At 42.3% G+C, this 16,842-nt stretch overlaps 1 protein-coding gene across 12 annotated transcripts in view; it reads left to right on the top strand.

Annotated features, from left to right (window-relative positions):
• The window catches only part of RMDN2 (regulator of microtubule dynamics 2), a 69,311-nt gene extending 53,048 nt beyond the window's left edge, over positions 1 to 16,263 (top strand). For 4 of the 12 annotated variants that reach the window (XM_057309033.1, XM_057309035.1, XM_057309032.1 and 1 more), the window contains exons 9-12: positions 329 to 382; positions 928 to 1,008; positions 10,971 to 11,020; positions 15,335 to 16,263. In XM_057309033.1, coding sequence (XP_057165016.1) covers positions 329 to 382; positions 928 to 1,008; positions 10,971 to 11,020; positions 15,335 to 15,371 — 222 coding nt within the window. In that variant the 3' untranslated portion in view covers positions 15,372 to 16,263. Of the gene's footprint in view, positions 1 to 163; positions 246 to 328; positions 383 to 927; positions 1,009 to 10,970 lie in introns of those variants that run through there. The other 8 variants (XM_048222626.2, XM_048222625.2, XM_026479098.4 and 5 more) reach the window with 5 other exon arrangements.
• The last annotated feature ends 579 nt before the right edge of the window (positions 16,264 to 16,842 follow it).

The following is a 16,842-nucleotide window of genomic DNA, read 5'->3' as shown; positions in this document are numbered from 1 at the left end:
GTGTATCACCAACTGTTTTTGTTCTTGAACGGACAAAGGAGAAAGGATAGGTTATACAAAGGAATCCCAAAATCTTAAAATATCTTGTTTTTTTGTAAGGTTTATGAACATAATAATAACTTCATTTTAATGGATAATCTCAAAAGCTCTATTTTCTACCCAGGGGATACTTGAACTGATAAAATTATTCTGATGTAGCACAATCAACCTAAATTTTTAGGACAATTTGGTTAGTATTTCATTTATTGAAATATATCCTCTTTACTGGTTGTTGTTGTTGTTTTAATATTGTCCCATTATTATCTTTTCTGTTTTCTCTTAAAATCAGGTTGAAGAACTACACCCTGGTTTTTCTAAGTCCAATTACTTATTCTTGGCCAAGGTAAGGAAGACCACTGTCTTTAGGGTTTTTTTTTTGGTTTTTTTTTTTTTTTAAGATTTTATTTATTGGGGAGCCTGGGTGGCTCAGATGGTTGAGCGCTAGCCTTTAGCTCAGGTCATGATCTCCAGGTCCTGGAATCGAGCCCCACGTCAGGCTCCCAGCTCAGTGGAGAGCCTGCTTCTCCCACTTCCTCTCCCTCTCCCCCTGCTTGTGCTCTATCTCTCTCTCAAATGAATAAATAAAATCTTAAAAAAAAAAGATTTTATTTATTTATTGGAAGAGAGACACAGAGAGAGAGAGAGTACAAGTGGGGTGAAGGGCAGAGGGAGAGAGAGAATCTTAAACAGACTCTGCACTGAGCACAGAGCCCTACTTGGGGCTCGATCCCATGACCCTGAGATCATGACTTGAGCCAAAATTAATAGTAAGATGCTTAACCAGCTGAGCTACCCAGGTGCCCCAGGAAGACCACTGTTTTAAGATCACTTTGAGTCCATTACATAAAAATGTGCTTGCCTTTCATACTGACTATTTCTCATTTCTAGTGTTACATTGATCTCGAACAAACAGACAACGCTATGAAGTTTTGTAACCTGGCAGTGTTGCTTCCTTGTGTTACCAAAGAGGTAAGTCCCAACAGTGCCAATGAGGGCTGTTATTTTATTAGTCCTTTTCTGGCTTAAATATGGATTAGATACATCTGGATTTTTCTTGCATACTAAAACTTTGGATTTAACGTGTAGTATGAAGTTTTTAAAAATTGCTGTAGGTAACCCTTCACCAGCAGACTCCCTATATCTTTAAGGGACACACAAGTCATGGGCCAGCAGTTAAAACATCCTAATGACTGTTAAGTGTTAGATAGCAGGGAATAGGCTAAGCCCCGCTGGGGGAAGGAAGAGGGCAGCCTAATTCTGGGGAGCCGATGATGACACTGTGATAGGCAGCAGACAAGAAGGCAGGCTGCCCACCTTGGAGCAAGAGCAAGAGACTGCCGTCTTCAGTCCTTAGCTCACAGCAGGGGATGGCTGTCCTCTAGCAGGAAGAAGATTTGAAATCATGTGTTCACATTTTTTTGGTCTTTGAACACCTACCAATAATGAAGAAGAAACTATCGTATGGCTTCTTATCCTTTTGTTCACTAATTCAGTGTTCAGGATGTGCTCTGTTTTAGGAATTTCAGAGTTAACAGTCCAGTCTGTGTTTCTGTGAGCCATATATGGGTATTGTGGGAACAAAAGAAAATCGATAAATGTTCTCCTGTTCCCTTTTCATACCACCAAATATTATCATCCTCTGAATCACAGCTAAAAGAAATAAATGCCTCAATGGGCGCCTGGGTGGCTCAGTCAGTTAAGTGTCTGACTCTTGATCTCAGCTCAGGTCTTGGTCTCAGGGTCGTGAGTTCAAGCCCCACGTTGGGCTCTGCACTGGGTATGGAGCCTATGTAATTAATTAATGCATACGTACATACATACCTACCTCAGAAATAAGCATCCCTCTTCTCTGTTGGAGCAACGCTGGCTCCGATGTTTGTTGTGATCCCAAATATAAGCATGGAAGGCATGCCCGCAGCCCTCTAGAATAGCCCACAGTCCTCTACAGCCCAGAATAGAAGTTATATATCCAAATAACTGTAGCTCAGGGCGGAAAGCCTGAAGTGCTAAGAGAGGCACAAATAATTGGTTATGGAAAGAGTGAAGATGGAAATTATTTTCACCTAGAAGAGATCAAGTAGCATCAGAGGTGGGCTTTGAAGGTGTGGAGGTGTGAGTGAAGCACATCGCAGGTCATGAACAAAGGCGCGGCGGTGCAAGAGCGGAGATTTGTGTGCTTGGAGGGAACGGGGTGTCCAGGGCAGTCGTGGGAAATATGGATGATGGGGGAAGTGGAATGAGGCCTGCCGGGAGCTTCAGGGTTCGGGGATGCCCACGTCTGTAGACAGGGCTGGTCAGCCTTCCCGGCGCCTTCCCCGCAACGACCTGCGCCAGGTCTAGCTGGCTTCTGGGTTCGGGCTTTCCTGCAGGGTTGGTTGTCCTTTGCCTCAGATCCCTCAGTGGGTTCCGTTGGTCAGTTCTGAGCTCAACAGCACAGGCTCAGTAGTGGCATTTCCCCAGAAGACACGTTATGTAATTCTGGGGGCAGATTTTTCCCTCTGGTTGCCTGCTCCATTTCGGAGATGGGGACCCTACCATCTTTCCCATCTCTCCGGAATGATGTCCCTTAGCTTACATGCAGCCATTTTCAACTGCGTCGATGCATTCTTATTAGAATTTGAGATTAGACTACAGAATGGTAACGAGGCATAATATGTGGTGTGACATGCAAATATCCGTGCACGAAATTTAGAGCTCTCACACAAGGGCTAAATATCGATGACCCCCTAAGTCTCTCTTCTCCTCTTACCTTTTGTCCTCCCTACCCCACTAGCCTCTTGTCCGTGACTTCAAATACTATCTCCTTGCCAGGAGTCCTCAAATCAGTATCTCTAGACCTCCCCTCTGAGCTGTAGACCTGATTATCCAACTTCCCGTGTGACATCTCTACCTGGATGTTTCACAGACATCTCAAACTTAACTCGTCATCAGGCCTTTGGGTCTGCCCTTCTCCATCTTCCCATCTACTAAATGGCACATTCATTCATCAATCGGGAGTGCTGAGAATCATCCTTGACCCCTCCTTCTCCCTCGGCCCCCAACACAGACATCCACCCAGTCCCGACGTTCTCAGAATTCCTCTCCTGAAACATGCCGTGAGCCACCCAACGGCTCTCTCGCTCTGCTGCCACCACTCCAAGCACAAAAGCCCCCAAGTTCACCTGAACTGCGATGTGGGAGCCTCCCACTGGCCCCACAGCTTTCTTCCTCCCTCCAGTGCATTCTTGGCTCTTCATAGCAGCCAAGGCAACAGATTAAACAAACCTCAATCTGTCCCTTCCCTGCTTGAAAAGTCCTAAATGTGTAGCACGTCCTTCACGGCTCTGATGGATGTGCCCCGCTCTCCTCACCTCTGCACCATGCTCTTCCCTGCCTCACACCCTCGGACCCTGTTGTTACCTCTTCCTGCAATGCTCCCATCCAAGCCCTCCACTCCCTTCACCACCTTTATTCCTACTCACCCTTCAAGCCTCACCACGAATGTCATTTCTGTAGGAACGACTTCCTTGACGCTCCCAGGCAAGAAAGTACCTCGTGCTTTTCCTTCATATCGATTAGCAGGGCTGTGGTGGCCTCGTTATGTGCGTGATTGTTCCACGAGAGTCTCAGCTAGGTGTGTTTCGCTCACCCCTCTATGCCTAGTGCCAGGTGCCAGGCCTGGCATATAATAAGCCCTCGTAAGTCCTGGTAGGAAGAATCAGAAGACTAATACCATGCAAATAAAAATACTAGTGCTAATAAGTAGGACAGATTACGAATGTAACTAAGAGAGCTGGGCACTGTGGAAATACTTATGTAATAAGCGAAACAGCATTAGTAAATATTTCCCATGTTATTTTTTTGTTTCCATTTGTATTTTCTGGGAGGTTTGGGTTTTTTGTTTTTTTCAAGTAGTAAATGTACTGTTGGGAATATCTCAGTTTCTTTTTCAGTTAGCAGATAGACTGAGGAGAGTTATCTGTGGCACCCCTCATCTCGGTAAGGTTTTCCTGACTGAAATATACCCCATTAGTGATTCTGTTGACCAGTCTAGTCATTTCCAAAAAGTCCAGCAGAGTCACTAATGACATTGAAGACCACTGGGCCATTGGCGTGACCTGTTCGCTTCTTCCTAAGGGCGCGTATAACCTGTTCCTGGCGAGGTAGTCACTTGTGAGCTGTCTTCCGTCCCTTTTGGGGAGCTCTCACTCATCACGCTGCACTCGGTACTGGCCATGTCAGCCCCTGGGCTCTAGGGCCCAGATTCATGCGTGTGAGCAGCTCCGTATTCCCAGAACTTGAAACTGCAGTATGTTATTATTCATGTGGACTTTTCTTGACCCTGGGAAGGTAATCTCAGGTCCTGAGAAACATTCTGTTTTTAAAATAAGAGGGATTCCTGTGTCTAAGGCAGGGTGAGAATGCTTGATGAACGAATTCGGGACCACACCAGCAGCCCGGGAGCTATTTGCCAGCAGGAAGCGTCCAAGTTACTGACCTGGACGGCGCTGCCAGCGCTCCGCGGGCCAAGCAGTGCGTAGGGTTGTGTTACCACGAGCGGTGCGCTGATCGGTAAAGGAACAGACTGTTCCTAAACGGCTGTGATATTTTGAAGTGGCATTAATTGCTCTTCTAAGACAAAGCTTAGAGGACAGTAAATAAAGTATACGAGAAACAACTCCAGGAAGAAGAGGACGCCGGGAGCACTCAAAGTAAAGACTGCTGTGTCCCGGCCAACAAGGAAGTTACCTGCGGTTTAAAATCCTGGGCGGTACCTCCATGCTGTTACATAGATGAAGAATCAGCCCACGTATTAGTAACCACTCTTAGCGATAAAATCCTAATCCTGCTTTTAATCTTCTGACTTAGTTAAGACCTCATATTTGATTTTTTTAATTAGGAGATTGGTGCTTCAGAGAAGTTTATAAAATAGAATTAGTCTACAGATGTTCACCCTGCCTTCCTGTTAAGGGAACAGGACAGCGCAGTGATGAGTGGGTCACTTACTGGAACCCAGCAGTGTTGTCCAGGGTCCCATTTGTTAGAAATTCTGATTTGCCAATTTATCTCTGGTATGGATTTATTTCTTATAGATTAAGTCATCTGTGGCATCCACACCTGGAGAATTCATTCTTCCTGGTACATTTTAAAAGAAATTAATAAGCCGCTAAAGGACGGACAGACTTGTCCCACTCTCTGAACAGACGTTTTCATGAGCTGCAGGTGGGGGTGCTGCTCTGCTCACAATCCCCTAATTCTACTCTTTTGGCTCTTCTCTTATATTGATTGGCGTTCTGAAATATATTCTTCGTTAAGCTTTCTAGATATATAATGGTCTTGGTTGTAGTTTTTAAGTTGATCTTAAAAACACCTGAAAGAAGTTTCTAAGATCTCCTTTTAATAATTTTCTTAAAATAACTGATAACACAGCATCGGTTTGGAATCGTCGTTCTTAAGCAGTACCCGGTCTAGTCAAGTTGATATTGGTAATCCTCACCCAAATGCCAGGAGTATAACAATGTAATATAAGCAAGTCTCTCTCGTAGTTGTGCAAAGTCTTTGGCAGAGAGTGGCGATATATTTTCCCATATGTGCTTCTTTCTTGTGGCACTCGTAATCTCTTCCTGGCATGGTAGTTACTTGTGACAAGTCTTCTGTCCCTTGCAGGGAGCTCTAAGCTCATCAACTGCACTTGATACTGAGAAGGTCAGCCCTTGGGCTCTAGGGCCTAGATGCATGCATGAGAACAACTTTCTATTCCCGGAATTTGAAACTGCAGTGTTTTGTGGAGAGTAAGTGTGCTGTCTCGGCAGAAAGATTTGGATAGTCTGAATCTGGGGAAGAAAGGAAGTAACCTGAACTCAAACCCATAACCTGAGTCCTCAGAAGATGACATTTGCAAAATATGGCCAATATAGCGAGTGCTTGACACATAACGAAGACCTCAAAATTAATCAGCTAGCTGTGCAGTTGACATGCTATGAAGGAAAAAACTTACATGCAGGCAGGTGAGTATCACACCATGTGAGTGTAACCAAAGTGGCAAAGACTTCAATTGGAGAGTGTCGCCGAAGGATCAGCATAGAATTCCTATGTAGAAAAATGAATTGATGAATGGATGTAGTCAGACGTGCAGCAGCCACTCCTCTCCCCCTTAGTAGCAGAGATTCCACACTGGAGAGGAGCTCTTTGAATACGATGAACGTGGGGAACTAGCCACGGCTCAACTGACTCAGTCTGTGGTACTGGAGAGAATCCCTACACATGTAATGAGTGTGGCAGACTCTTCAGCCGGAGGGCTGACTTTTGTTTATATGAGAGAATTCACACAGGAGAAGAACCCTTTGCCCGTAATCAGTGTGGAAATGGCTCCAGTAATGACTTATCCTTTAAACAGCGTGAGTGAATTCACACTGCAGAGAAACTATACGAATGTCATCTGTGTGGAAAGCCCTTAGCTGATGCTCTGACCTTACCCATCATGAGAACACACTGGAATGAAACCCTATACATGTAATGAATGTAGAAGAACCTTCAGCCTCAGCTTTAACCTTTACACAAGAGTTGCCACAGGGGAGACACCCTGCATCCTTCAGCCAAAGCTCAGGCCTTGGAATGCACAAACACTGAGCAAAACAAGATGGAAAACAGCAAGTCTTTCCCAGGAGGAAGAAGCCGTTTGAGAAATACCAGATAATTCATGTTAGAGAAGTAATTCAAGGAAATCAACAGGAGAAACCCTTTCCTCACAGAGTAACATTCCAGGACATGTGAGGGTTCTCACTGTATGAAACACCGTCAGCATCACGAATGAAGGAAAGCCTTCAGTGATCGTGCATACCTTAGTCAGCCTTCAAGTTCTCACACTGGGGAGTCCCTCAGACTTCAAGTCCAAGTAGAAATGCCTTTATCTGCAGTTTATATAAGAAAACTCATACAAAACTCTTAAGAACCCTTTAGAACACAATTCAACATAAAACTTAGACTTTTGGCAAATGACATGGCACTGAAAATAATGTAGTGTAAAAAGGTAGAACTGTAATGCATTCTTGGAAATGTTGAAAGCAGAATTTGGTAAAATGTAATAGGCAGTAAGATAATCCCTCAGTAGATTAATAAAAGTTGTTGATAAAAAAAAATCTAATACATTGGTATTTGGCTTCAAAAAGTCATGAAATGTTATGCTGAATAATCAGGCCATTTTCCCTTTGGTAGATCACTGTTGAAAGCTGATCAGTTTCTATTATTAATGCAGCTGTAAACATATTTACAAAGACTTTGTTCAATCAGAAAACAACTTTCAATGTAACTGAAAAATGTAGAACACAAAATATTGTGTTCTAATGATTATATTGGTGTTGAAATATGTATCTACATGGCAAAGGTGAATGGAAACATGGACAAATAAACACACACTATGTGATTCAGATAACTCAGGTGATACTGATGTGGGTCATATATATATACATGCCCTACTTTATAAGACGCTAAAAACAAACGAAGGCTTGGAATTCACAAATATGCCTACAAGCATTGAATCAGATGTACAGTATGGCTGAAATATTGAGTAGTAGAGGGAGAAAAGAGATGAGAGCCTTGTGTACCTTTTTCTTAAAGGCAAGGGGAAACCATTACAGGGTCTTAAGCAGCAAGTCTACACAATGAGGTTTGGGGGAGGGCACACTAGTTACCATGTGGAGACTGGCGGCTTGGAGGGGAGCAGAATTGGAAGAAGGAGTACCATTTAGGTAACTACTACAATAACGCAGGCATGAGCCAGTGACCCAGACCAAGATGATGGCAGTAAGGAGTGAAAGGAGAGCACAAATTTAACAGATATGTGGGTGGTACTCTCTGCAAGATGTAGAAATTGAATTTCCAGGAGACAAAGGACTCAAGAATGAGATCTCAGTTTCTGGCTTTAGAAACTGACCAGGGTAGATGGAGGTACCTTTTAAGGATCTAGGGGACATCAGAGAATCAGATTTGGTAGAGAAAGTGAGTTCAGTTATGGACCTTTTAAGTTTGTGTCTGTGAGGTTTTCTAGCCCATAAAGTGATTGTGTATTTATCTTATAACTGAGGCCTGGAGCCACAAGATGGCAGAGATCACCCAGTAAAGCGATGGAGTATTTGAAAGACAGCGGGCCAAGGATCAACTCTGAGAAACACCAACATAATGGAAGGGGAGGAGGAAAAGGAAGCTGCAGGTGAGGTGGAAAGAAGTGGCCACAGGAGACGGGGCCTCAGAAGCCAAAGGATGGGGGAAGTGGTCACCTCTGTCAGACACTCTGAAGAAGTCAGGACTGGAATGAGCTGAATTTAATGGTGTCTCTGTTACTGGGGCTCTTCACCCAGATTGTTTCCGTGGAACGATAGAAACAGAGACAGTGCAGAGCACCAGAGGTAAGAAAAGGCCGTCAGGACGTGTAGGCGCCTTCCAGTAACTTGATGGCGAGGAGAAGAGAGAGGTCAGGTGGCAGTTAAGGTGGTGCCAGAGTTGAGAAATCATATTTTTTTAGATGGGAAATAGGGGAGCATATTTAAATGATGAGAAAGGGCCAGCAAAGAAGGCAGGGTTCTAGAAAGACTGGGGAGAGAGGACGTAATTGATAGAGTAAGGTCCTGAGGAGGTCAGAAAGGGATCTAGAGCACATCACGGTCCTCTTTTTCTGTCGTGGCCTCAATAGAAAACTCAGTGGGTTTGTAGACGTGTGGGTTTGTAGAGAACCGGGGCAGGCGCCACAGACAGAGAAACGGTTTTGATCTTTTGCTAAGAGAGTTGATGGATGTAGGACCTAAAGTGGGTAGAAAATAAGTCAAGGCAGGGGAAAGCCGATAGAGAACAGTAAGGGAAAAATCACTTAATAAACCTGCAGAAGTTGAAAAATTGGTGTTATTGAGAGTGATTGGATAAACGACCCGAAAAGATAGGCAGTTGTGTTCAGAGAGCAGGATGCCTATTTCAGACGTAGAGCAGTTCTAGGTCGTGATGCAGCCCAGGGTGTGCTCACGGGGGTGGTGGGGAAGAACATCGAAGATGAGGAGACCAACTCCTGGGAGGCTGGGATCCACAGGCCACAAGGACAAGGATGTCTCCAACAGTGATGGCAGACGGTGTGCAGAATGACCCAGGTGCTGAAGTCATAAAAAAATAAACCTAAGGAGGAGAGTGACCAGGAGTTTAACAGCTATAAGAAGTGGTAGAGGGCAATTATCTTCTACCATTGGCTCTAGCCCCTCCGTCAGTAATATCCCTCATCCTCTCCCCTTGCCCCCAAAATATATTCTCCCAGCAAATGCATTACCAGTGATGGAAAAGTGGCTTCAAAACAAGTCCCCATCAGGGAGTTCTGTAGAAATGTCTGAGAAAAAAGGAGAAGGTGAGAGGTTGAGTCAAAGAGGAATACCCCCGAGGATTGATGGTGTAAAGGACATATAATTTGGACTCTACCAGAGGAGAGCATGGTCGGAGGTGGTGGCTTTAGCTGGCATTTTGGGCTAAAAAGCTCTGCCAGTACCCTCTGTACATAAAAACATAAGTAAATAAAGTACTTGGATGGAGGCCCTGGGAAAGAGGTGAAATGGGGGGGATGTTGTGGGTGTGTGAGTGTGCGCATTCACTGCCAGCTGAATGGGGGTGGAGGTTGGAGGAATTCTTTGTGGTGCATGAGTGCAAATATTGCTACGCTCTGATCCTAATTTTAAGTCTTTCATTATGGTTTATGCATTTTCATTTCTTTAGGCATCTGATTGAAATAATTCTCTCATGAATGTCATTATTCTGTAAGAAACTGAGTCCTGGAAATTAATTGATGGAAAATGTTACTGTATGTTCTAGCATCAAACCGCTAATAGTAGGCATCCGTTTCGAGACTTCCAGGTGCCAGGCACTCAGCTAGCCGTAGGGTTGCAAAGATAAACATGGGTTACAGCTTATTTTTTATACGTTCTTTTAAATAATACATTAATGCCCTAAATTCATTCGTCATATTTTCTCACAACCTTCAGAAAATATTTATTTGATAGAAGCAGACATCCTATTGATCAGACACTACTTTATGAGTAAAACTATTGAAGAACTTCCAGGTTTGGTTTTTTTTTTTTAATCTAACAGCTACTTCCAAATATTACTTGTTCATTTTTCCTCATCTGTTTATTTTAATTTGTTACATCCCTTAAATTCTTTCTGATTAGGTGCTCAATAAATGTTTGGGTTTTTTTTTTTTTTTTAAGATTTTATTTATTTGAGAGACAGCATAAGCAGGAGGGAGAGGCAGAGGGGGAAACAGATTCCCCAGCGTGGAGTCCAACACAGGGCTCGGTCCCAGCACCCGAGATCATGACCTGAGCTTAACCAACTGAGCCACCCAGGCACCCCTCCATAAATGTTAAATGCAAAAGTATAGAGGAGTACCCTGCAGTCTGAATTTACTGCCACTGTTTCTAACCTCCACACTTGTTTTAAAGAAATGACAATACATGTGCGATACTAAAAAACATATTACATGGTTTTTCATCCTAAATGTAAACTACTTGATAAAGTCAGTAATGAAAGTTTTATTTGCTAGTCTGGATCTTGCAGTAGAATCTCAGATTTCCTCAGATCCTTCTGCTAGGGCTGGGACTTCTTCCTCATGGTACAAGTTGAAGAAGAAAACAGAGTTAACCATTAGCACATTGGTGATACTGAGTGTGTCCGCTACACGGAAGGCTCTCTTCTCCCTGTATTCCCACCACTCCAGGCCTGGTGGGGGAAAAGCCTGGAAATAGCTCTCCACGTGACATGTATTCTCAGAGATCTGAATCATGCCCGGATCTAAGAAATCTGTAATTTCTTTGTAGTGGTCCTTCAGAAAGTATCGCCTCACTCCACCAAAGATTGCTTCAAAGTACCCAGAATAGCAGGGTCAATGTGTGAAATTTCATTGTGTACTTGTATTTTCTTTATAGGATAAAGATGCACAGAAAGAAGTGAAAAAAATAAGCACGTCCTTGAAGAGGTAAATAAAAGAGCTTACTCTTCAACAAATCAGATGTGGTCTACTAAAAATTTAAACTAATCCAAGTTGTGTTTTTTATTATCCTTTTTTCTTTTTTGAAGTAAGGGTAATGTGCTCAGATTTGAAGGTAAAACCGCGTTTCTGCAGAATGCATTCCAATAGTAACACTTCGAAACTAATCATGTTATTTGGAGAAATCAGGTTCCCATAATGTCAGTACAAAATGATCTTTAAACATGTATGATTTATATTTTTCCTATCAATAAACTATAGTCTTCAGAATATTTCTTAATAAAATATTTAAATCAATTCAATTAAATGAACACTAGTGAGTGTTTTATTGCTGCTTCAATGGGAGACTTTACAAAACAAAATTTCATTAATGTGGATGAAAAATGAGAAAAATGGGCAAAGGTCATAAACAAATTGTTGACAGAAGAGGAAAAACAAAAGAGTAAATACTTTGTAACTAGTAATCAGAAATGTGAGTAAAATTACAGTAAGATACTGTTTTGTCATCAAATTAGCAAGGAATTTTTCTTTCAAGAGATGTTCAGTGCTGGTAATGATGCCACAAGTTTGGAACATTCTCAACCACAGCTGGCCCAAGGGTATTTTAAACACAAACATTTGGTACAATGTATCCTGAGCCTTAAAAATGTGTTAACTCTTTAACCTTGAAATGTCATTTCAGGGAAATAGTCCTAAAGAGAAAAAGTGCAATTACTTATGCACAAATGTTTATAACAACATTATTTATTATAGCAGAGCGCTAAGTCCTATGATAAAAAAAAGCACCGTATGAGAATATAACCATATTAGGATAAAACTACAACAGGATATTATTTTGACATAGAAAACGTTACAAAAATTGTGCAACGCTCGAATCATCTTAAGAGCAAGTACAAGGCAAAGTAGTGTGTACATGTCATCTCGGCTATATGAAAACGTGTGCGAAAAAGCATCACCTGGAAAGATACTAATCTGGTAGCAGTTCATATTTCTGTGGAGTTGCATTTTATTTCTTGTATTTCCCAATTTTTAATAAACTAAAAGGATTTTTTGTTTCGTTGAACTTAGCTCGCTGTGATCTATAAAGATTCCTCACTGCACTTCAACCAGCCTCATCCTGGAAATCGGGTCAAAACTTGAATTTCCTGCTTGCGATCCCAAACACATACACACATTTATACACTCAAGATTTCAAGCCCTGGCCTAGAGATGCCATTTAATCACAATGAGCTGGTTCCTCCCTCTTTTCCAGTGACCCATCGAGATACCTGAATGGGTTCGACTGATTCTTGCCCAAACTCGGACAGCTGGTCTAATGTTGACACCACCAGCTGGAAGCGACAGGAGTCTTGTAGGTCCCTGCTCAGATACGCGGTATCCACAGGCTCGGATGCCTCTGGCTCTCTCTAAAGAGCTCAAGGAATGGGCCAGTTGAGACAGGTGATTGTCACTGGCAGCAAATGACAGAATCAACCACGTGGGAGCAGCTCATCCCAGTGGAGAGCAGTGCAAAGACTTCTGCTAGGAAATATGAGGGACATCGAACCGATCTCCATTTGTTTTAACAAAATTCCTGTTTGGTCCCTGGAGTCAATATGTCTTCCGTGGACAGGCTGATGTCCCTTGGTGGAGTGATCCAGTTTCTGGATAAGGACTTGACCCCAACGGGAGTGTAACACTCCTAAAAGTTACTGGAACCTTTAAAGCATCAGGAATTGCTGACACATTCGACAATTTCTTCAGCAGGATGTTAGCAGAGGAAGTCTCCCTCCTCGTCATGCTTCTCCTGGATCCCCTTCAAATGAACGTTAAAGCCCTGTGGTCTAGGTCACAACGGAACACAGTCTCCACATTAAATCTGCCCCCTTTGAAAAGCTGAGTGTTTTTCTCCAATGGCAGCTCTATTGTAGATGGTAATACTCCAGTGAATTTCCCACGAAGCGAGTCACGTGAACTGACTGTAGCTTTCTTTCCGTGGTTGCTTCACTCGCCGCTCATGCTGCTGGCCTGCGAGAAGACAGCATTGCTCCAGAGCACTTCCGAAATGATTTCTCCGGGGGTCCCTGAGGCCAAGCTAGCGGTGCGCCGTCCACCACAAGCAAGATACTCCAACTCCTAAACTTCCAAGAGACTTCACGCACAGCTTTGAAAAGGGGAGGTTCTGATCCAGAAGATCATAAACTGCATGTTTAAATTTCTCATAAAACATTAAGTCAGCGTTCTGCTAAAATTTTAGCAATCGTCCTAACAATTGTCAAAAAGCTTTTCATTTGATAATATTTGTATAATTCTGAATTCTAAAAAGCAGCACTAACAGCTGGATGGGACCGTGGAGACAGTCTTCTAGACCAGCCTTCTCCTTCTCCCCAGTAAACAGTCTAAGCTCTGATGCATAGATCACATGGAAGGGGTTGGGGCGCTGGGCACTGGCCGAGCCAGGACTAGGTTCCAGCTCTCGGAATCTTGTGCCCTCTGCCCTCTTCTCTGAGCCCAGTTACGTTTAACTGATGGCAGCCCAGCATGTCTGTCGTAGATTAGGGGCTCCCGGAATGGTAGCACTGCATTGTGTTAACCCATGGTTCTGCCTGTTTTAAGTGCTTTACCTACAGCAACTCATTTAATCCTCACAGCGGCGTGATGAGAAGGAACCTTTGCTATTACCCTATTTACAGACAGGGCGGCTAAGGCAGGCGATATTAAATACCGCACGGGGCTCAGCGTAAGATTTGAACTTGGGCCGTCTGCTTCAGTCCACGCTGTAGTCTGAACCACTGTGCAATCCTGCCAGCAAATGGGGGTCCAAAGGGATGTGGGGGTAAAAGAAAAAACTTGTATTTATTTTTTGGATATTGATATCCATTTTCTGGGTCACATAAATTTCTAATAGCCTGTTGTGTATCTTGCCTTATATTAAATCTATTTTCATATTCCCCTCCTTCTCCTTTCCCAAGATAGGAAGGAGGAAAAGACGTGGTGAAACCTGTTTTAAAGGATGCGTTCCCCTCGATCTGTGTGGTGGGAAAGCTTCCGTAGAGACTTTATGGCCTATTTTTGGACAGTTAACAAGAATATTTTATTTCACAGTTAGAGACAAGGTCACATTTCAGAACTAAGTATCATTAATATCTTGCTGTTCCATGACTTCCGCTGCTTCCAAGCCAGGATTTTGCTCTAGGTACCCAAAGTCATGTCATTAGTTTCAAAAATAGCTTTATTGAGGTGTGATTGGCATATGTACACCAAAATGTACATATTTAAGGTGGATAACTTGATTGTGTGTGTGTGTGTGTGTATCCCTGAAACCATCACCACAAGGTAACAGACATTTCCATCACCCCAAAAGTTCCTTCACACCCTTTGCAACCCCTCCCTCCTGACTCTCCCTGCACCTTCCATCCCCAAACAACCACTGACCTGCCTTCTGTCACCTAGATTGCATTTTCTAGACTTTTATATAATTGGGATTGTACGTTATGTTTTCTCTTTTTTTGTCTGATTTCTTTCACTCAAAATTCTTTTGAGATTCGTTCATCTCGTCGTGTGTTCTTTCTATTGTTGGGGTATTTTATTGCACGGACATATCGCAGTTGTTTCTCTCCATTCACCTGTTGATGAACATTTGGGAAGTTTCCAGTATTTGATTATTACAAATAAATCTATGAATATTCATATAAATTCTTCAAATAGACATGTGCTTTCATTTCTCTTGGATACATACGTAGGAGTAGAATGGCTGAATCATGTGATCTATGTTCAGCGTTTTAAAAAATGGTCAAACTGCTTTCCAAAGTGGTTATCCCATTTTATCTTCCCACCAGCTATGAATGAGAGTTCCACTTCCCCTACCTTCTTAACAACACTTGGTATGGTCATTCTCCATAATTTAGCTATTGCTCTGTGTGTAGCGATATCTAATTGGGGGTTAATTTGCATTTCCCTAGTGGCAAACTACATTGAGTATTTTTTCATGTGCTTATTTGCCATTTGTATATCTTTGGTGAAGTATCTATTCAAATTTTTTTGTCCATTATTTTAATTAAGATACTTGTTTTCTTTTTTATTGAATTTTGAGAATTCTTTATATATTCTATATGATAGAAGTCCTTTATTAGATAGGTAATTTGCCAATATTTTTTCTCTGTGGCTTATCTTTTAATTTCCTTAACAGTGTCTTTGACAGGACAAAAATTTTTCATTTTGATGAATCAATTTATACTTTCATGTATGTTGCTTTTGGTGGTGTTTCTAAATATCCTTGCTTAATCCGAGGTCATAAAAATTTTGTCCTATGTTTTCTTCTAGGAACTTTGTATGTGGAGTTTTACCTTTAAATCTATGATCCATTCTGGGTTCATTTTTGTATATGGCATGAGGTATGGATTGAAGTTCATTCGTTGTGTATATGGATATATCATTGTTCTAGCACCATCTGTTGAAAAGACTATCGTTCTCCCACCAAGTTGCCTTTGCACCTTTGTCAGAACTCAGTTTTCCATAAACGGACGTACTTTCTATTTTGTTCCATTGATCTGTTTATCAGTATTCATGCCAGTACCACACTGCTGATTACTGTGGTTTTATATTCTCTTGAAATCAGGAACTGTTATTCCTCCATCTTTGTTTCTTCTCAAACTTGTTTTGGCTGTGCTAGCTTCTTGGCATTTCCATATGAATCTTAGAATCAATTTTTAATTTCTAAGAAAAAAAATCTACCTGGGATTTTGATGGGCATTTTGTTGATCAGTTTGTCTCTTCCACCCAAGGAGGTTGTGGGGCTCCTCTCGGGCTCCCCCTCTGTGCGCTGTTGCCTGGAAACTGTCCTAAGGCAGTAACCCCAGCCAACTGTAGGGCTTACCTTGTTTGTTACAGTCTCCCAGCCATGACTGTCCTTTCTTTCTCGCTGTCCAGTATCTTGATAACCATTGATTCATACGTTTTCATCCATGTTTTGGATTTTGAAGAACAGAAATTGTAACTTCAGGGAGTTGTCATTCTGGAGCACTTCTCAGTCCTCTAAACCGTTATTTTGTATACAGCAAGCTCAAACGTATTAAATTGCTTTTTAAAACAAGTTTCTATAATGTTCAGATGTATCCATTCTATAATACAAAACAAGTTGAACAATTGTACTATGAAATTATTTAATTAGACTTTGGTTACAACTCAGATAATTTGTTTTTAAACAGCATTCTTAAGCATTGGCAAATAAAGTCTACATACGAAGAATTAAATTATACCTTTCTTCCTTCTTGAATACTTTAGATTTACATAACCCAACTAATTTAAATTTGGGAAACTTGACTGGGAAAAGAATCTGCTGAAAATCACAAGTAGAAGCAGCATTAGGAGTTATTAATGTCACTCAACTGTGCTGTTCGCAGAGCCCTAAGTGGGCAACCACTTCCTGTCAGGTAGACCAGTCACACCGTGGTGTGTATGAAATCACTGGAACCCAACATTGGCTGCCCTAATTTTTAAAAGGTCCCAGTCAGGGGAGCCTGGGTGGCTCAGTCGGCTAAGTGTCCAACTCAGTTTCAGCTCAGGTCATGATCTCAGGGTCCTGCAATTGAGCCCCAAGTTGTGGACATCTCTCTAACCCACTCGAGCCCTGGCTCAAGTGACAGAAGCTCCACCATAAAACCTTCCTGATTCACATAACCAGATGTGCTCTCTCCTTCCCCAAATAGCAAGGCACTTTTTGTGTCCTTTGTTAGCCTGACCAGCCATCAGATCTTCAGCAAGACAAGGACTATGGATTAGTCACTTTTGTATTGCCTGTCTAGCAGTATGCACTCAATTAACATGTGTTC

Source organism: Ursus arctos, unplaced genomic scaffold (assembly GCF_023065955.2).
Source record: "Ursus arctos isolate Adak ecotype North America unplaced genomic scaffold, UrsArc2.0 scaffold_8, whole genome shotgun sequence".
NCBI classification, from domain to species: domain Eukaryota; kingdom Metazoa; phylum Chordata; class Mammalia; order Carnivora; family Ursidae; genus Ursus; species Ursus arctos.
The sequence above is the reverse complement of the archived record's forward strand: the minus strand, read 5'-3'. Positions and strand labels throughout refer to the sequence as shown.